We start from the raw sequence: 22248 nt of genomic DNA on the forward strand, positions 1-22248 counted from the left end.
ACAGAGCTACATCACTCCAAAGTTTGATGTTTGGCATGTTTTCACCGAGGAAGGAACTACTTTTTTCTTTATCAACTACAGAAACTCCAAGTCCTTGCATATTACTCGCTTGACCTTTCCAAAAATTACATTTTTTCTTGATATTGCATGTTCAGAAATGAGTTAGCAGGGAACTTCAAAAAAAACTTGTGGTTTGAAAGGGACCCTTTCTAATTCACACTCTGACAGTGGAAGATTCTGGTAATGACAGGGCTTTTGATATGGTACCATTTGATAACATTCCTCCTTTCCTTTAAGACCTGTCTGCTCTCTCCCAAAGGACAGGAAAATGTTCTCCAGCACAGGAAAAAAAAGCAACAGGATGTACCTTCAGTTTCAGCTCATGCAGTCACGGGAAGAACTACAGATATCAGTTTGGCATTTTAGTTCGTTTTAGGGTTTTTATGCTGGAGAGGTTTTGCTTAAACTACCGTATTTTTCACACTATAAAGCGCACTTAAAATCCTTTAATTTTCTCAAAAATCGACAGTCCGCCTTATAATCCGGGGCACTTTATGTGTGAGTTCTGGTTGTGCTTACTGACCTCGAACCGATTTTATGTGGTACACGGCGCTCAAAAATCTGTCAAAAAATGTTTTAGTATGACTTTGGTAAGCTACGAAGCCGCACTGCTTGACGGATTGTCGGAGCACTAAGGCTACCGTAGTCAGCAGCCTCGCGGAGTAATGTGGGTCCAAAACTCCGTCCACTTCAGGTCCCAAAGTCAAACGAACACTGCTTCATCACTGGGAGTTAAAAACTGTCTAAATTCTTTCATCTTTACTAAAATGATCAGCGTTGCTGCTTTACCAGGTGTAACAATTAAGTTTAACATCCAGGCATCCATGAAAACAGAATTGATCAAATTTAACAGAGTTAGAAGTTAGCAGGAAGTTAGCTCGCAAGTTTCCACCTAAACATGATATAGCATGTTCTGAAGAAATTAAAACCTGCAGCTCTGCTATCACTTCCAACATAAATGAAGACAGAAAACTAAACAGCAGTGACATTTGTCGGGTTACTGAAGTTGGGCTAGCTGGTATATAATGATGTGCTACGTGATCGCTAGCGACACAGCTATGTTAGCATAACATAAACACAGTGAAGCTGGAGGATGAACGCTAAGTTTTTTCTACTCGATAAAAGTGAACAGGAGAGTTCCCGATGGTTAGGGACAAATGGAATCGCATGGCAGGATGCTGTAAACGGACCAAACTTCAGTCAGGAGAACAACAGAGATAATCCATCCACAATACGAGATTAATGAATCAATGGTACAGAAGTGGAGGAAGCAAGAAGAACGAGTTGAGTAAAGTTTGACTTATCTGACTGTTTTGTTTCGCTTAATGCGCCTTATAATCTGGTGCGTCTTATGGTCCGAAAAATCGTTGTTATCGTTAGTGAGTCAAAGCAGAAAGGCATTATTCTCAACTTACTTGATGCAGTTTCTGATTAATACAAATAACTACAAAAAGTTTTCTTCATGCTTAAAAATGAATTACTGTGTTAATACAGATGCACTGTCAGCACTTATATATGCCATAAAAGGAAACAAAAGGCAGCATTAGTATCTATGGACTCTTATTTCACTGTGATAACTGACCTCTAATTAAATGTTACTGTAAAATCTCTGAGCTAAGAATCTTTAGACTGAAAATGAGACCACTGCTGTAGGCCTTTCCCAGAACCTGGCAATTTTGCAGTTCCCTGTTAGCTATTGGAAACCAATTAAAGTAAAGCACTTTTAAGGCTTTTGCTCAAGGCGATTTGATCAAAATTTGGTGTTGGTTTTGGACAAACCTTGTCAACATACAGTTGTGAAGACTCTATTAACTGGACCACAGAGACAAATTGGTTTTTATCAATTTTGTCATGACGTGATTCTGACACCGCCTTAGTCCTTTCTTGATCTGAGTCATTGCATTTTAAATTTCATCTAATGTTAGCAGTGATAAATATGAATTATTGCCTTGACATGGAGAAGTGGCAGTACGCTGCATTTAAGACTGATGTTGTCAGCCGAGATGTCTTTTCTGGACGGCAGTAGTTTATTTCATACATCACAGAGACAAGCACCATTTACCTGGACATTTACTGAGGCAGTTCAATTCAAGGGAGGGGGGGAAGGTGGCGCTCAAGGTCAGACCATTGGCATCGTTACCCATGTAATGAGTCATTGTTCCTCTTGGTCATCTACTACCTCACTACAACTTCAATTTGCCACCACACTGTCCACGGCAGTGACGCAGAGCAGGCAGCGAGACAGAAGTGGGTAGGCACAGAAAAACCATTATGAATGCAAACAGATGAAGGAAATATAAATAAATAAGAGTTTGAGAGAAAAGAGGAATGAAAGGCTGAAACAGTATTTCTCAATCACAGCTCTCCTAGCAATGTCTGCATCATCATTTAGCCACATAGGTCGGAGCTGCAGACAGGCAACCAATTCTCTCTCTCCCACACACACACACACACACACACACACACACACACACACACACACACACACACACACACACACACACACACACACACACACACACACACACACACACACACACACACACACACACACACACACACACACACACACACACACACACACACACACACACACACGTGCCCATAAAAATGACATTTTAGATGTAAGGCAATTGTTCAAAACACTGCAGTTAAAAAAAGAAGACTTGTAGTAAAGCATCCTCACAAGCTGACTTATGAAAGTGTGGCAGTTTTGTACTTTCTATAACGCACCCGTGTGTGTGTTTGTCTCTTACACACAAAATGAAGAATGGCTAAGCTGACTTTGGGCCCGTATGTAAGTCTCAGTGGTGTGACCCCTCGAGCAGGGGCGTGAGAACTGCGACGAACAAAGAGCGGGGCTGTTACAGCGTGACAGAATTACAGAGCGACTCGAGACTCATGACTGCAAAAGTGCTAAAGCCCGACTTGGCTAGCGTGAAAACGTGCCTTTGCAACTCCCCGCAGGTGAGTATCCGATTACATAACATCTGTGCGCAGGTCTCCAACAACAACAAGTGAAATAACTCTCATGAAGTCTTGATTTTTTTATACAAAGTTGAGTAACTCAATTACAGAGTCACAAAAAGTGACCGCCAGTGAGGTCAAGCCAAAATAAAGTGACTCCCAATGACTTATCAGGCCATTTTTAAAGAGCCCGAGTCCTTCTGTTACCAGTGCTCCACGTCTTGACCAGGTTTCTTTGCATTTTGCTTGATAGTTTCTGTTAAATCTTGCCCACAAACAGCAAGACTAGCAGAAGGTACTGCTCACCTACTTCCACAGTCACATTAAGTTTTTCTACTCAAAAAAAAAAAAAAAAGCAATAAAAAAATCCTTCAAGGGACTTGTTGAAGTATCATGTGGTGCCACAGGAAGCTGTTACTACTGACACAAAATAAACACGAACCCCAAAAAACGGCTAAAAATCACAGCAAGTGATCCAGACAATAATGAACTGCTGAACCTTGGTGCATTACGCAGCGTGGTGTTCCTCTGCCAACACAGAAAGCAGGTGTAAAGCTGCTCTGGCATGACTGTCATAATCCATATTTTGCACGACTGGCATAACAAAATAAAGAGCCAGTATATGAAATAATCGTAATTAACGCTCGACCTTCCTTTGCTCTGCTAAAACCTATAATCCAGATCGACTTATAGCTATAATGACTTCACCGTTCTCGCTGCCTCTCTGAATGGGGGTGGCTCATAGCACTTCGGGAGCTTCGTGGGGATGCAAAGTCACATGCACTTGAATTCATGCGGAGAGTGTGAGCTTCCTCGTAGTGGAAAGCAAAAACAGGACGGATTTGCTTATGAAGACATTCTTTCAGCCGTGTGTTTTTTTTGCCAGTGAGGACAGACAAACCCGACATGTTTGCAACAGCACATTTACCGAGTAGCTCTGCTGGTTTTGTGCCTTGCTCAACGACACCACAGAGATTTCTGGCTACAGACGCCTTCACTGTTACTTTCCACAGACTTTATGATTTGGTCTCGATGTGAAAAGGCTATGTATATTCTGATGTGACACCCACATTTCAAACCTTCAGGCTACTCCTGGCCCATTAAAAGCGAGGGTCATTAGTCTCCATCTGTTTGGTGCTGCCCCAGTGTTTTCTTGTGCTGCTGATATGAACTTGATATATCACTAGGCTACAAACAATAGTCTAAAAATAGAGTGGAGCTGACGTCATTGCTCTGTAAGGGAATGCGTGTTTGTTCTGAGTGTGTGTTTGTCAGTGAATATCTGTGCATGTGTGTTTGTATGAACAGTCAGCTCATTGTAAGGCTTCAGAAGGAGTAAATTTCACAAGTTCTTTATTTAAACACGATGTGTGGTTCTGGTCTTTGACAGATTTTGTGAGAAAGAGTAGAGAACAACTTTTACGAGATGGCTTGTTCACAAATCAATCATGCTAAACATCAGTGGTGACTAGATGGCATCCAATAAATTGTCTAACTAATAAATACAATAATTCTAACAAGACAACAAGAATGGACAAAAAAGTTCAAAAACAATATTACGTCAATTTTATTTACACTTGAACAGCTGTCCTCGTATGTTTGGCAGAGGTTGCTCAGCTCCAACACAAACAAACCAACTTGTGATAGTCGTGCTGGAGTACACGCTCCAAAATAAAAAGGTATTTGTGTCTGCGCGGTCAAAATTTTGACAAAGACTTGTTTACTTTGGCTGTCTGCCATCGCACCTTGGACAGGTAAGTAGATGGGGCTTGCATCAGTCTGCAGACCGACAGGACCTGTTTTTATGAGCCTGTATTGTTTTGCTTTGTGCAACTAAAACAATGAGCCAAAACTGGTCCAACCATGCAGAGAGATGACAACTCAGGTATTGCTATTTCACTGATATGATGACTATAGCACTTTCAAACACTTTCCCTCAGTTTAATATAACAATATATATTAATGCATGTACACATAAGTATAAATTGCCAATTTCAAAACCTGAGGAGTGTATAAAAGAAACGTTTGATTTCATTGTGATTTAAAGATCAGAAGACTGTGTTGCAAAGACTTTTCCTGAAACCCTCGATTACACAGAACTATGAGGGAAGTAGTCTTTGGAAAAATAGCAGTAATTAGAAAAATACGATTGGATCTGAACTACAGAAGGACCTAAAGTGGTGGAGAGGAAAAAGAAGATGCAGTTTGAGTCTAAAAGCTACCAAGCAGTCAGTCTAGTATGAAGTTAGCATGTCATTAGACGATGCTTGCCATCCTTGCAACAAAAAATAGCAGTTGAGAGGAATTTTAAAGAAAAAACAACAACTTGGCAGGCGATCAGACGAAATATCTATATTTTCACAACTGAAACACCTCAGCTGTGACTGTTGGCCATTACATTTTTATAGGACAGCGTGTGGTTTGGCTTCAAGCTCACAGCTTGAAGCCTGGCACAATATATTCCCTCTTGATTATGATATTGCCAGTCTCACAAGAATCAAGTTCCCTCACAAGGTAACACGGTCATAGTTTAAGGTCTGGCTACTACTCCATGGTGAAAATGTGTGCAGTAAATATGTATCAGTACTGCCTAATAGATAAAAGCATCAAATGGCATGCACCATAGATGAAAGACGGAGGACAGATAGGAGATGCATGTAAAGTAAGTCCGCTGGTATAAACAGCTGCTCACTGTTGAGTAAGATTATTTTCCTTATTTCACTGACTGAGGGATTCCAAACTTGCCCCGTACACAAAGACTATGATTAATCTAATCTCATTCGTATGAGTTTCATGTCATATTGCCCGCATAAACCTATTTGTTTATGAAACAGCATTCTTCGTGATATAGTGCAAAAGAGGGGTAAAAAGAAAACCTTTCTTTGTACTGAAGAAAAGTCCCTACGGGAAGATTATGCAAGCCCAGCCGATGATATCACCAAATCAGCGTGGACAGAGAAAAAAAAGGAAGGGTGGGTGTAAGAAAGATGGGATTCAAACTGGGGATGGAAAGGCTGATTTTGAATGAGAGGGGATCTGCTTTAATGCCGTTGTAATGGCTATAGACGGCCTTAATCCTCCCTCTGGCTAGCTCTGGAGCTTTTTTTTTTTTTTTTCGTTTCCTTTAAAGTTTGTAATGAAATCAACTCCTGTGGTGACTAGCTGCCACATGACAAAATTACAATCAATTAAAGAAGGAATTCGCACCTCTACGCTCAGTGATACGGAAGGCTGCATGTGCAAGAAGTGGTGGAGAACCTCTGTCCACATACATTGCACATAAACATATATTAACTCTATAGGCAAAAAAAAGGAAAAGAGGTCCATGAAGGTCAAACTAGCCTGCAGGCACTGAGGGTGCCTGTACATGTAGAAACCACTCAAACATCCAAACATTATTTATATGCCTATAAGGAATTGTTTTCTTGAAGTTATGTGGACAGGCAGAGAATTACTGATTTCTAAACGTTTATATAAGTCATACATGTTAGCATCAGGCAGTATTTACAGCTGCTTCTTTAGATGATTATGACTATTGTTTTTAAAAAGTACTGAAAGATCTCGCATTATACCCAAAAATAGTATAAAATTGTCAAAATATATAAAAACATAAGCTACAGATTGCAGCTCACACATTTGCTGAGCCGCTAGCTTATTTAAGAAATGTTTAACCTTGCAAATTAAGATACCGCTGTTCTTCCATTGCAAGGGCAATACCAGGAATTCCACCAATTTCATATGTATGAATTATTAAGGCACACACTCCTATTTCCTTATATATTGACATAAAAGATTTGAAAACCACCAGCAGCAGGAAAAAAAAAGGACCACCGTGAAAGCAAGTGTGGAGAGAGAAACCAAGTGGAAAAAGCAGAGGACTTATCTTACCTTCAAGCACTGTAAGCTTGGCACTGGTGTTGATCTCGCCGGCGCTGTTAGTGGCCGTGCACTCGTAAATGGCTTCGTCTCTGTGCGTGCGCAGAGGCTGGATCCGCAGTACGGAGCCCGAACCGTCGTCAAATTCAATCACCTGAAAAAAAACCACAGGAAACTAAAGATGCAGGAACTCCATTTTTAGAGGCCTCGATATTACACTATCTTTATTATGCGATGTAAACAACATACATTCCTACATGCAGATTACTTGATTTTTTTCTAATGTGGGAGGTAAAGCATTTTTTATTTGTCACTGGTGTTCTTTTACTAGTTTCTATGTATCTCTTCAATCCCCTCTTAATCAAAAGGAAAAATCAGCTGAGGTCATGTCTAAAAACACTGACACAGAACAGAAGAAGTACAAACCAATAGCTCCTCAAGTACCACAGTTATGTAATGTCACAGAGGTAGGAGTGGCCAGAAATGGCGAGAACCCCCAGCTAAAGTATCCCCTCCTCTTCAAAGGGGAGCACAAGTGGGAGGGGAAATACATCACATACGTTACAGTAGTGTGTGCCCAGAGATGGTGTAGCCGGGGGACACGGGGGGAAAGGATGAGCGTGTGAAAAAACAGAGATGAAACAGACTACATAAATCAAGATGGAGGGAGATTAAAGAGAAAGGAAGATTGTCTAGGTTCCCTTGGAGAACTGAAGAGTCGGTGTGATGCTCAATAACAGGGGCAAGCCATTGTGTGTCCTGTGTGAATGTGTCATTTGTGTGAACGCTGCCAGTCCGCACGCATGTGTGGATGCGTCTGGTTTCAATGAGAGGTTATAAAAGCAGTCTAACGTGCTGCGTTTGGCTCCTGCCTGCATTATGTCTGTGCATGCAAAGGTGCTCAGAGATGTGAAAGTCACGCATGAGTACCCACCTCGAAGCGCTGGGAGCTGACTTTCTTGCCTTTCTTCATCCAGGTGATTCTTGGTTTCGGCTCCCCTGTGGCTTGGCACACAAACGAAGCAACTCCGCCCGAGATGCCCGTCTGATCCTCAGGGGATTTGACGAAACTTGGCAAGCCTGAGGAAGACGAGGTGAAAGGGACAGAGTAAGGGAAATAAGTTATTGACAGGGAAAGAGGCTGAGACTAGAGGGAGAACTTATCTATCGGTGTCACTTTTCTCCACACAAAGGCAACCCTGAGAAAACCCACACAGGCATTGTTGCTGTGCACACCTGCAGCTCAGTCATGAGAGACACGTCTAGTCTTTGCGTGCTTGTCACTGTATCATGTTCTTACCTTTAACCTGACACACGGTTTAAAACACGACAAAGTTCCTCGCTAGCAAAAGAATACACTTCTGTTAATTTGGCTGTTTAGCTATCAAATGGTGGGCATATCCCAAAATTGGAGAGCGCCAGCTATGATTTGATACTGTACTACCGTGAAGAACACCTCCAACTGTGATTTCTCCTGTTTGCCTTTAGGTTTTACAGGGCAACACACTCAGCACCATTGCACATGCGACAATAGAGTGTTTCAACAGCCTGTCGAGGCTGACGTGATGCTACAATGTGCATACCTTAGCTCTACGTAACAACTGCAATGCTTTATGCTTTATCTACAGCCTCAGATGTGCATAATCTTGGCTTCGGCACCATGACACAATGTCCCTATTGCAGCTCTGTCAGCTCGTGTTTCATCTCCAGAGTCATTAAAAAGGGAGGTAGGGAACACCTAGACCACAGATGAGCAGACTACCCCATGGAGACATGCACAAAGGGGTAAATCATTATGCCGTGTACACACAGGAGACGCCAGCTTCCCATCTCTGAGTACACGCTGGGGAGAAATCCAGCAATGACTTCCACCACTGTCTGTTTCTTGTTATAGCGTAACATTTGCATTTTTTTGGAAAAGAAGCATGTGGGGAGGTTCAGTATCTGGTTAGCACAACACTAATTTTTTCAGAAAAAGAAGCTCCACCTGCTACATCATCACACTCTGCCCTCACTTGGCTATAGAGAGAGAGAGACAGAGGTGGTGTTGGCTGTCCTTGCTTGAGGACATATCCACAGAGGCGGTTTCTTCAATGTAATACAGCAGTTTTACAATAAAAGGATACGGCAAGCCTGCAGGCAGTTGCGTGTGCATGCATACATACCATATGTTACATATATTTAAATTCAACTGGTTGGAGGAAGAAAGACACTACCACGGTGTGAAACACCACAGAATAATTGATTGACATGCAGATGTCAATATTTTCCAGTGACCTTTATGAAAATATGCAAATTCTATTGATTTGAGGTTATTTCTGCCAAAACATCTTTGTTTTCAAACCATTTCAAATGAAATCTTTTGACATGACATTTAAAAATTTCATGAAATTTAATATTAATTTAAAGTCTTGACATGATATCATGACTTTTTTGGTTTAAAATGAAATGAACAGCAAGGCCATATTTATTCATTCAAAGAACAGCTGAGACAACGTTGCCAGTACTTAGGATAAAAAATATAATATATGATATATAATATAACGGCAGTGTAGGTCAAATAAAGGCTAACACACTCATAATAGTGTGTTATAAAAGGTAAAAGTTTTTGTCTCTTGTGATAATGTCATGTTGTTTAAATGGCACCTAACGGCACATAACGGTCATATAACTGTCTAAAAAGTGTAACACTTTAAAAAAAAAAACTAAGCAAATCAAATGTACTACAGCACAGTGAAGTGTCAATGGGAAGTCACCCTGATGTTGATCTTGTCCCCAAACTCACCTGACATTTGAATTCATTTTTTTTTGTCCTGGTTATTTTCAGGAACAAGTTTTAGAAAAAAGATTTAGCAACTGCGAAAGCACAATAATCTATAGCATCAGAATGTGGCTGTGACACACACGCATGTGGCGGCAAGACACCTGAGTTAACAAGTCCACCCTGATAAGCATTAAGAGTGTATGCCTGAGCATGCATGAGTGTGCGCTTGGGTGGTGCGTTGGAATGCTCAAACCCTGATTATCAGCCATCAGTCTTAGAAGAGTTGCTGCCAACATCTGTCTGTTGCAGCAGCATTCAGACCGATGTCAGGGTTTTCACTTTGTTGCACGGATGAAGGATCAGACAGTATTAAAATAGTTCAGCACACATGATTCAAATTAAAGGACATAAGCTTGCGTATTGCCACAATCATTTAAGTTAGAAACTGCTGGATCTTAGAAATCTTTAGGATTTTTAAGGATAAACAGAAAAACAGTGGAAACTGGCCTCATGGAGCTTTTCCCGTATTAATCCTCTTAAACAAGCTTCCCCTGAATTTCGATAGTTGACCTGTGACTCACAGGCTAAACCGTGGCAAATTCAGAGCTCTCCATCGTTAATCCAGATCTCACCGAGCATTCAATCACAAAATCACAAGTCACTGCGGTGACCCTGAACCACAGACTTATACATGGGGTTAATGGTGGTCCTACCACACTCCACTGAAAGGACACAGGCATTTACTTTTGAACTGCGAGAGTTGGTGTTCCTCTGTCAGCGCAGCCACCACTGAAGGGTGATATCAAACTGTTGGGTTTGTCGGTTCTTTTCTTAGACAGACAAAATCCAGACTCAACCTTTTTTCTTTGCCCGTGTCCCATTTTCCTGGCTGTCAGGCAGTTGTCACATGAAAACAATGGCAGGGACGAGGTGGAAAACACATAAGCCTACCTATGCAAATCCTTCTCTCAGCCACTGACTACGAGTTTTGGGCTGCACTCTCTTTATGCTTTGATACATCACATTCAAACCTCATATCCTGACAAGGCTTTAACGCATGCTCTCTTCTCTCTGGCAATGTGTGGAAAGTGCTGCCATAACTGTCAGGCATAGTGCTTTGCTGCAAGCTGCCAGAATCGTAGGGTTGGGGTTACTGGCTCATGAGTATTGCTTATTTACCAGAATTTGGCCATAATACAACAATGCTTTAATTAGTATCACTAAACTGGGTTATCAGAATCAAAATCACTCAAATGACTGTTTTAATTACCAAACAAATAAACCAGAAAGATCAAAAAGTGATCTACATGCAAAACAGTGCTGCTGTACACAAACAGCAGCCTGGTTGGTGGTACTGAAAAAAAAAATGTTACTAGAGCAAAAAGCCTTTCATGTTAGAACTAATGAATGGAATAAATGAATTAATCAAAGCTCAAAACAATACATGCGAGTGAAAAACACTCGGTTTTGGCCTAATAGGTGTTTCTGGTGTACCCCCACAAATACAGATAGACATTAACCTCATTATCAAACAAATTGAAGGGTTATTAGGGAAACAAATGCTAGGCCTTTATGTTCAAAAACTTGATATAAAGTGCCAGCTTGATCAAGTAACAGTATTTAGCATTTATGATTAGTGTGGTGATTGAGCGCACTGACAAAGGTGCATTTTTCTGCACTATTAATGTGAAATTTAAATATGACCTCGGGCGCAGGGTATTGACAAATCTGTATAGATCCTGCTTTTAGAAAACACCAAAGGAGACTAAAGGCTATGTATGGAGGGGGGATTAAAAAGCTTCTCTCATTTAACCTAAAGCCTGCAGCAGCATTTGTGAGGTCTGAGGTCATTAGACAGATAAAAGGTATTGGGGTTTCTGAACTCCAGGAGGGCAACAGATCCGGGTTTGTCCTGGCTCAGAAATAATCTCAGTGACATGTCAGTTTGTATGATCAGTATGCACAGTAAAAGCAATGAGCTGTGCTTTGTGTCTCATGCTTCAGCTTATAAAAATGAAAAACTGTTACAACCTTCATTCATTTACTAGTGATATTTTCTTTTGTTGAGTCTGGCTAACACCTCTTGTATGCATCATACTTTCCTAAGCAGCTATCCAGTTTGCCTTTTTCCTAGTCGGGGGCCTCAGAGCAATGCTTGTAATAAATGCAGAGACAGCGGGGAGAGTTGCGTAAATGGCACTTGTGTGGCTAACAATTAGTCTATTCCCAAGCTTGCCAAAGTGCCCAATGAGAGCTACTCTGTAGTGTAGAGTATCAGGGATCGATACGCACATGGCACAGTGAAAACCATTAATTCTTATTAATAATGGATTAGCAAGTTATCATTTTCATGAGGCAACACTTAGTGTAAATTTGTCTGATGGCATCAGCACTGGTTGTTTTAATGGAACACTTCCATTAAGGCCTTTTCAGCCCATTAGCAGCCAACTTGTTTGCAATTAATGCCATATAAAGCTGCCTCCCCTGCAAGTTATTTACCCCGATAAAGTCAACTGCACTTCAGGCTGTTTGTTTAAACCAATAAACATCATGTGTGCTATCTGCACTTTGGTTTTTACAGCTGAACGCCAAGCATCGTGTTGTACATAGCACATTTTACAATTATCATGGAAGAGCCATAGGAGTGGAAGTATGACGAAGCTTTACTATCGGGGCTTTTAAAAGCCTTAAACATCGATATAAGGAGACAGAAGAGCAACTGTCTCTGTGCAAACAGTGCAGCAGTTCAACAGCTATTTAATTTCATGCAGTGTAAATTACAGCTGCAGCTCATATTTTTCATCAATTAATCTGCATTATTTCTTCTTTTTTTTTTTATTAGAAAATGTCATGCCTATTCTAGTCCCACAATCAAATGCTGCAGTTAATATGGTGAACAGTACAAAACCCAAATAGATACTTTTTACTACTATTACTACATGATATTTCATGCAAAACACAGAAAAGCATGAAATCTTCAAATTTAAGGAGCAGAAACCAATAAAAGCTTTGACCTTTTTGGCCTACCAAACAAAGAAACAAACATATAATATGTTATATGGACCGGTTCTTCCTATGTTCTGCTTCACATGAGCATTGAAAGTGATTTATACAACACGCCTCACCCACGTATCTAACAGTCGCAGTCTGAAGAAATAAATCAGAGATCAACTCGTGGTTCATGCAGACTGGAGCAGCCAAGGATCGAACCACCAACCTTCTGATTAGTAGATAATTCGCTCTACCTCCTAAACTACAGCCGCAGCCTTAATCTCAAAACAGCAACCAATTAATTTTTATGTTGATTGACTAATCGATGACAATCGATTAAAAATAAATACATTTTTTACTCGGCCTAAAAATCTTTGCCCTTTAAGTTCACCATCTAGTATTGTCGCTTTACTTGGATTCAGACCCAAGAAACGCTTTTGTGGATGGTGCACTATAATCTCCAGCTCATTAATAGTCAGTTCACACTGCAGTCCCTTATGATAACACAGACACCAAAGGAACTTACTTTCTTAGAATGGTAGCATAGTGGCTGAAGATTGATGGAGCTTTATATGCGTTATCAGAACGTAAGTGAAATCTCAAGAATAATGCGATTCATCACGACCGAGATACTGTACTTAAGACAAAATGTCAAAACCTATAGCAGAGACAAGAGAAAAGAAAAACATCAAACTTTCAGTGCCCCCCTGGACCACGAAGACAGGCTTTCTATCAGGCCTTCCAGCCTTCCCTGAATTATTCAAGGCAGTGGAGAAGAAAAAGAACTCTAAGTGCAATTATCCTTCATTCCTTTCTTCCCAGTGTGAGCAACATTAATGTAATAGCTTTCATCTTCTCGGGCCGATTAGGAACCAGGGAGGTATCTCTCAAGCCTGTGCACTCTCTTCTTGACTGTCAGTCAAATTATGACATTTGGAGAAAAAAAAACAAAAAACTATGCGCTGTGGTGACTTCTGCTTCGAGTGGGCATTTATAGGAACTGTTTAAAAAATATGGAAGGATAAATGTTTCATTGTGTACTTTTTGATGGTGAGAATGTGGGTGTTCCTCATATCACACGATTGGGAGTCTGAGGTGTTTTATTACCTGTGGCATTTAAACTGGCGCCTAACCTAGATCTAGTCAAAGATGATTCACTACCAACTTCTTTCAACCCACATGAGTCCTTAAGGTAAAGATTTCACAGAGATTAGATAAAGGCAGAAACTCCACTATGATTTCTTTGTTGCGCTCTCTGAAGATAAAACTATTTTAGTTGCAGATGCTGTTTTCCCTTTTTTTTAAATTATCATTATGAAATGAGGGCAAACCATAATATGTATTTTACAGTTTCCTTTCCTCAGAGCTAACACTCATAATTGCTTGCTGGTGGGAGACTCATTACGTTATTTTCTGAAAATAACTGGCATAAAGTCTGTCACATAATGTGGATGATGTAAATGCGAAATTCAGAAAAATGCTCCCCATCTTCAGCGAGTACGTTTTCCATCTCGGTGGCACTATCCCACCTACCAGACAAAGCATGCTACGGTAAGGTGTCAAACTCCAAAGCTCATCTGCATAACCCTCGGGCAACATCAACTCCCGTGTTTGTTTAGTTCGCTTGATGAAATGTTCTCATTTGCACTGTCACTTAAGTGTTTTTCCCCTCTTTTTGAAACTAAGAAGGATAACTCACTGTTGCATTTGAAGGCATGTGTGGGTGGTAACCTGGGGATACTCAGTAAAACAAAATATGAAGCTGGAGAAGGACATTCTGAATGCACTGTGAATATATAATAAAGCATATTGAAGTCCAAACTTTCTACCAGCACAAAGTGCAACTCATTGACTGTTGGGGGTCTTTGTTAATGCTGCTAGTTAAAGTCTATCCTTGGCTCGGACCCTGACATTAATAGAGTAACGTGCAGAAGATGTTAAGTGTGTTAAGCGATCCCGGGAGACGGTGTGTTTGGGGCTCAGCTGCTGAGATGGCTCCTAGCTTCTTCAGAGATTCCATTTTGGGGTTAGCTCATCATCCATCACCGCACACCCCCTTGCGACCCAACTAACCTCATTAATTTGCCTCCCCTAGATTAGCCTTCCCTCTGAGACCACAAGAGCCCCAACCATTGTTTCCATCTTCACACCCACATGGCCTGGAGGTCTTAAGTAATTCAACTCTCCACTAATCAAAATTGAGGGGGAAATTAAATTATGTTACAGGAGGAACATAAAACAGAACAGCATGTGGTTTTAAACGGGCGTGCATGTTCTCTCATGCCCCCCTTATGATTTATAGTCTTAGGTGATCATTTGCACACAAAATTCATCCCACTTGACATATATCCAGGCCATTAGGGTTGAGATAAATGCCTGTAAACGCAGGACACTCTGAAAGCAAACAATACGTAGGTGTGTGCCTCTAAGTTGTCTAATTGTGTCTAATTTAGAGCTACCATGAATTTCAATTTAACAAGTAAAAGGCTTGTAAGAGCTACTGCGGTACATTAAGGGAACTAATGTTTCTTTTGGCAATAAGAATATGACTATGATCAGAGAACTGAAATGTCTTTTTCTCATGTGCCCTTCTCTGGAAGGACACTAGACACTAGGAAACGCCTGTCGTCCTGTGGCAATTCTGAAACCAGGACACAGCATAAGGTTTGGGTGACTGCCTGTGGCTCTGCTGTTGAGCTCCCTAATTAAACTATTAATCTCACATCATTAACCTCTGATGCCCCTTTCCTCCCTCTATTCTGACATTGCTGCGCTGGCTTATGAAAACTACTTCCGATAATTCTCTCCAACCTCTAAGATTTGTTCCTCGGGCACTTTATCTTATACATGTTGTCCTCTTACCCTATATGATGCTTTTCGCCGCTGCTTCCTCAGAGTACATTTCGTATTGTTTGCCTACTCTCTCATTGTGCCTGTCTGTATGATGTGTGTGGACCCCAGCTGTGCGCTAACTGCATTACTCTCCAAGTGGCTCTCCAAGGTGGATATGGTTACTTTTAATTAAAAAAGAATCAATTTCTATCCCTGTCAGTTTCTGAACTGGGTGACCATATGGACACTTAAAAACACAATCCAATTTTTGGCCCCCCAGCCCCCCATCTGGCCACCCATCTCCAAACCACTTTGGCATCAGTCCATTGTAGCAAATTTAGAAATTGCCAAATCAATCTGTGAGGAGTATTTTCATAGGTTTCCTGAGCACATTACATGGATTTAAAGGCTGTTTTAAAGAATAATAAAAAATTCTGCGCCTTGTTAAAGGGAAAGCCTTTGTTTAAAGCCAAAAAGAACAAAAAACTACTGTTTAATTATATAGCATAGATTGCACATGGGATACCTTTTATTTATAGCCGAGCCATTGTTCAGTAACAATGAAACAATAAGTTAAAAGCACTGGTAATCTGCAATTACTCCATTTGCAGTGCAAGGATCATAAATAAGAATCTCGAAGATGCATTGTGGGACAGAGAAAAGTTATTTTAAACTTGTTAATTATGATACCGCTGAAGTAGAGTGAAAAGAAAAGGCCTGGACACAAAGGAAGACTCAGCAGTCTTGCCGCACCTCACATGAAAAGCAACCCAAGATTATAACATGAGAAGAGCGAGAGGAGACACATACATCAAAAGCTTATTAAAGCCAATGAAATAACTCACAATGACAGCGCTACAAAAAGATAACTATTACATTTAAGTGCTGGGTTTGTGACTTTGAGGCTGACCTTGTGGGCCAGAGGCCTATTGTGTAGAAGGAGGCTGTATAGAGAGCTAGTTGATTAGGCAGAGCTCCCCGGGGATCGATGGGACGTCTGTGATCAGCACTCAGAGTAATCACTCTGTATTGTATGCCTATTCAGTGATGCTGTAAGATGAACGATGTCAGAAGGCTATAACACTGATAGGGCTAGAGGAGAGTTTCCTGTACCCGTGCTGCTTAATCATGATGAATTGTGCCATCTTTAAGTGTCACGCCAAACAAATAGTATGGAAACAACTTTTGAAATATATAATAAACTATATATATATTTATATAGATAAAGACTAATGTATGGTTTCTATCCGAGGGTGTGTTCTGACACTGCTGACACATGTTTGCTACGTGTGGTTTCTCTGCCTGCCTAACTTGTTCAAGGGGGAGACAAGAGCATCAGACTGAATCCATGTAATCAGAAACTTGCCAGGTACTCCGCCCATAATATCTGTCTGGTGTCTGCTCTGTAATACAGGAAATCCAAACCCAAAACATCAGGCTCACATAACTGAGTTACATACAAATTATAGGCACAGAAATGCACACAAACCTGCCATTAGTGGGAGGTGTTATTTTTACACCCCCCTCTCACCCCCCCAGTGTCTTATTTTAATTCTATGTCTGTTTGCTTTACAGTCTGGATAATAGTAGTCTGGGCCTTTTCCCATATGTGCTTACACTAAACTACATGCGTATTTAACCCCAGACCACAGTCAGGCTTTTCTGTAAGTTACTTTATGATGTGTCCCTTATTTGTCTACGAATGTATGCACATGGGCCAGCTTGTCACATCAGACTATATTTGTACTTTAAATAAAATGTTTCACACTAAAAGAAACTACAGAGACAGGGGTGGGGTAAAAAAAATAATCAAGATTCAGGTTAAACATTAACGCTTTGTTTGAACAGATTAAACACTATTCTGGTTATCTGTGTACATCTCTTGCCCATAGAACTATTTTGAACACCATCCAGACTGGTGCGTGAAAGAATCAGCACATTTATATACCATCTTAATTTCTTCTATGCCCATGACATTGCATTTTTTGACTCGATGATCTCTAAAAAGCACATGCTTTTACTTGTGGCATAAATAAAAAAATGGCCTGTATTTGTACAGCGCTTTACTAGTCCCTAAGGACTAGTAGCACAAGTATACAACATAATATCACAGTTAACAAGGTGCACGCACGCAAACAGACGTCTGACATTGCACGTCTTTCTCCCTTTTTATAGAAGAGCACTCTGCCAGTTATTCAAACACTAAATATGAATATTCTTACAGTTATGTAACTTCCAGCAACTCATACTTTTTTAAAATTTGGATCAATTGTTAATGATTTTTTTTTATTTTGTAGAAGGATACATTAGCTTTATTTTGGATCATCCACAATTATCTAACTTGAGCACTACAGCTTCACTCAAGATTCAATTCCATCCAATCAAGCTAGAAGCAGAGCAGAGACAGACTTGCCAGACCCCAAGAAAAACAAAAGGCCTGTAAAACTTTTCTGCAAGGTCAAGTTCAGAGCGATGCTGGTCAAGAGTAGACACGCCACAAGAGAGAAGGATGATAGCACAGAGCCGAGCAGGAAAAGACAAAGGGTACAGAAAAACAAATCCTATTCGAAACATGTTTGAAAGGACAGGGCGCTGGCTGCATTCGGGTGGGGGAACAGGAGGGGTTGGGGTATAATTGAATTACAGTGACCCTATGACAGCACTGTAGGTGAGGTCATGTGTTGAATTAATTTCGTCCCTGACCCCGTCTTTGGCAGGGCAGTGCTTCTTGGCTGCGCCCGAGGCCACAAAGGTACAGCTGAGGTGACATATCTCTTGGAGCGCTTTCTTTGAGCCAAAACTGTCACTCGGATTGACAACCGGGCACAGAGGCCGATGGATCTCCGCTGCCTGCATTGTGTGCTTATTTTTAGTTGAGATGTTAAAGCTCTTTATACTTGGGGACACGCATTAGACAAGCAGCTATTTCTGTTTGCTGGAATCCACTGAAGACATGAAATGTAAATGGAATCTATATTCTATTTTAAACAAAGCTCTACTCTGCACAGCGTGAGAGCTTGCTCTCCTGATGTATTCAGTTAAAGTGCGCCATTGTCATGTGTTAAATTCCACTTATAGCTACGGCAGTCCTTTCAAATCAAGAGAACGCCTCTAAATGAAGCTTAATGTGTTATTAGACGGTGGGAAAGCCAGGGCAGAACTTCACAGGTAAATGAGGATACTTACTGTCTGCTAGAGAAGAGAAGACTATGCAGCTGAGTAAAAGCAGGAACAGCAACGCCCCTCTGGGCAGGAGGGGCCCTGCCAGGTGAATATTAGGCACCATGTTCCAAGTTGGCACTGCTCCCTCCTCGGTCCCCTGCTAGACGCGTCCCACTCTGACAGGATCAAAGACTAACACCTGGGAGAGCAAACACATGCAGAACAGGGGTACAGAACCATTAGTATTCAAACTCACGCTATATTTGCATATATTTGAATGAGCATAATAACACAGTAAGGCAGAAATATCAAAAGCAAGTCGCAAAGCAGAACCAAAGACACAGAATCTTTGTACACTTGTAAGAAAACAACAGCAAACGTTGCTGGAGATCTTTGGTCGCGATCAACGAGGCATCTAATACCCACAACACATCCTGCTCGGGGCACGGGGAAATAAGTGAATGTAACACAAAAAGTACATCAGCAAAGGAGTCGGGGGGAACAAATGCTGCACAGTTTTACAGAGAGAAATTATTGGGAAAAAATAAAAAGAACAAAGGGGAGGTCGAGGCAAGCTTAAGCCTCTCAGCGCACCTCTTACAAAGGGGATCAGTTAAAAACCCCAGAGGACCAACTAAACACAACTCCCCAAGGACCACCTTAATGTTCCCCCATTAGGAAATTGAAACGGTGACCAGATGGGTTCAAATCACACAAAGTGCAGTGATCTCATAGAGTGACATGTATGCATACATAAACACTTAACATATAACACACCCCAAGGGGGACACGGCTGGCCAACAAGCCAGCAGCAGGTGTGCCACAAATGAACAACAATTAAACGAGACAAAGCATTTCTCTTTGTGTTAAGTGGAAACAGAAAAATCAAAAGCTGTCCCTCAAATGGAATGGCACAAGAACCGATGCTTCGTCTTTTCAGGAATTCGATTTAGTGAAAGAAAATTACTAAGCCAACTGATTAAGAATTTAGATATATGACCTTAAGTTTGTTACAGCCTCCAGTTTCGATGTCTAATGCTATTATAAACAAAGTAACTGTGTATCTCCATAAATGAGCTAACTAAATTTCTTATCCCTACTCTCTTGCCCATGGCCATCTGCGATGAGTAATCATAATGCTGTAAAAGAGAGCACAATATGGTACGGATAGATATCTCTCTTTTGATGGAATTAAAGCAGAATCTCCAGAGGACTTAAAAAACTGAATTAAAATGAGAAAAGTTCTGAAAGTTTGAATAAATCTACTTTTGTCTTAAAGAGAGCAGCCTGATGACGATTCTGTACAAAGCTTCTACAAGAAGAACTGAAAACCCAAAAATCTAAGTCGGTCTTGTTCAGTCTCACTGCTCAGTTCGCTGCGGTCGCTTCACAGTGCCGTTTGCTGATATGCGTTAAAAGACAAAGAGCTCACAAAGTGGAATATCCTGAGGCTTGCTGGGTGGCCAGTCAGCTCCAGTCTATTCAGTTTAGCTAAACACGTTAGAGCATCAGGAACACAATGCCTCCAGTATCTCGTGGAGGGAAAAAAACTCTTAATGCTGTGGGCTCTAATCCTGTGGAGGTGTTGAGCAGCCCATTACTCATGTGGCTATTTCAATGCGGGTAGAAACAAATTAAAAAAAAAAAAAAAAAACTGCACACAACGGGCAACTCTTTGACCACCCTCTTTGTTAAACAAGGCCACTTAAAACAGTCTATACAATAGCTATTAGATAAAGTTATTTTTCTTTATCTGAGATCTGCTTTAACCTCCTTTGACATGTCACTGGGCAAACAAAAGAGCAGGCACGACCGAGTTAAAGCTATGTGCAGGAATGCACGCGAGTGCCTGCTCGTGGCTCACCTGGCCACAGTAGCAGACAGCCATCACTGACAGCTAGCTCTTTATCACCGTTTGTCACTTAAAGGAATGTGCCTCTAGGCTTTTATGTCTGCAAAGCCAATCTTTTTTTTTTAATTCTTAACACACTTGGCGCCTAAGGAATTTCCAAACACCGTGTACAGTCGACATCATCTATCGTCAGTGAAGGTTCAAGCTGCGATCGTATCAAACTGTATTATACTCCTCTCTGCACGCAGAGTTTTGGAGAATACCCACAAGTGCAGCTGAAATCATTTAAAACCTCTGTGGCAAAATAATAATAAAAAAAAAAGATTCCCTCTGCGCCTTCACCTTAACTGGTAATGAGAAAACGGTTTATTGTCGCTGTGTTAAAGCTGTTGCAGTCTGGGGAAGAAAAAGATACACAAACACTCTGCTCGGGGTGCCAAAGAACTAGATCACACAACCACTCTGTAACTGGTATTAAAGACATTTAGAACCCATTTTTATTTCAAGTTAATACCTCAAGTTAGCTTTGCAAAAAATGAAGAAAAAAAAAAAGTTTGTTGGCCGACAAATTTGTTTTGACGTTCGTTTCTGTGTACACCAGTGCTGCGCTGGTTCACGTTGGTGGGTAGAGAAGAGCGAGGCTGATAGAGCTGGCTACTTGCCGTGCTCCAAACCCTTAGCGGTGGAGGGATATCTTTCACAGCAGATGCCAGAGAGAGGCAGATGCTTTTCATCTTCAATGAGACAAATTCCTAGAGCGAGGTTTATTCTTTATTTATTTACCTACTTATTTATCCCAGTGCAGCCTGGTCCCTCCCTGCTGCACACAAATACTACGGGACAACACTTGCCACTGTGTCCATTTGTGTTCTGGCAGTAGTGCAAACGAGAGGAGGACAGGGCACCAAAGTGGAAAGGGTGCAGTGTGATTCGAAATCTGAGCAAGCGGCTCGGCACACAAGAGGACATTGTTTGCGAGGACGTGGGAGAGCGGGAGGAAAACAGTAGAAACATTTAGGGGTGGCTGTCTCCCCCCGTGCAACTGTATATGAATCCTTCTGTCTCGCTAATGATTTCACCCCAAAGCCTGATCTGTGCGCGCGAAAGAGCGACAAAGTAACCAGTGCATATTTAGTGCTAAACTGATCATCCAGATCATTTCAGCAGAGAGACGATAATTAATATTCACAATAATTAGTCGGCTGAATTCAGGAGATAAACTGTTTAACAGCAACAACAATTAATCCAGTTTGAAAGTGAAGTGCATAAACATAGCTGATTTTTCATGAATTACAATGTGAAAACATGCATCGAAGTTCTGCATATTTTAGATCTGTCAAGATTAATTTTCTAGCTAACAATATTTGGTTTGACATTTCCTACTTATATACATATATATATTGGTTTAAACCAAACGTACTCGGCTGTCAAGTTAAAGAAGTTTATAATGAACAGAATTTCTACTGTAGGCATGTTTATGGAAACACAATTAGCAAACCACCCATGACAAGATGTCCTGATTCAGGGAAATAATAAATGCGGCAAAGCCACAGATTTGTTTGTGTCCTCCACCTCATTATCACTTGTAACACACACACATTTTTTTAATAAACTAAACTAAGGGGAGGCCAGGATTAATGAATTCCAGTCTGAAATTTCCTAGACTGGTAAACTGCTGTTAAAGTGCAGACATTCTCAACAAACCCAGACTTTTTCTTTCCTTCTTTTTTTTTAATTTACGCCA

The 22248-nt window shown here is 40.9% G+C and overlaps 1 protein-coding gene across 9 annotated transcripts in view; it reads right to left on the minus strand.

The window, feature by feature from the left end:
• LOC116313396 (receptor-type tyrosine-protein phosphatase F) overlaps positions 1-22248 on the minus strand; it is a 160155-nt gene that overhangs the window by 81052 nt on the left and 56855 nt on the right. For all 9 annotated transcript variants that reach the window (XM_039602216.1, XM_039602222.1, XM_039602224.1 and 6 more), the window contains exons 2-4: positions 18677-18851; positions 7838-7983; positions 6916-7057 (exon numbers count right to left, since the gene is read on the minus strand). In XM_039602216.1, the coding sequence (XP_039458150.1) occupies positions 6916-7057; positions 7838-7983; positions 18677-18776 (388 nt within the window). In that variant the 5' untranslated portion in view covers positions 18777-18851. The remainder of the gene's footprint in view (positions 1-6915; positions 7058-7837; positions 7984-18676; positions 18852-22248) is intronic.

The sequence above is a fragment of the Oreochromis aureus genome, linkage group 18, assembly GCF_013358895.1.
Source record: "Oreochromis aureus strain Israel breed Guangdong linkage group 18, ZZ_aureus, whole genome shotgun sequence".
Taxonomy (NCBI): Eukaryota; Metazoa; Chordata; class Actinopteri; order Cichliformes; family Cichlidae; genus Oreochromis; species Oreochromis aureus.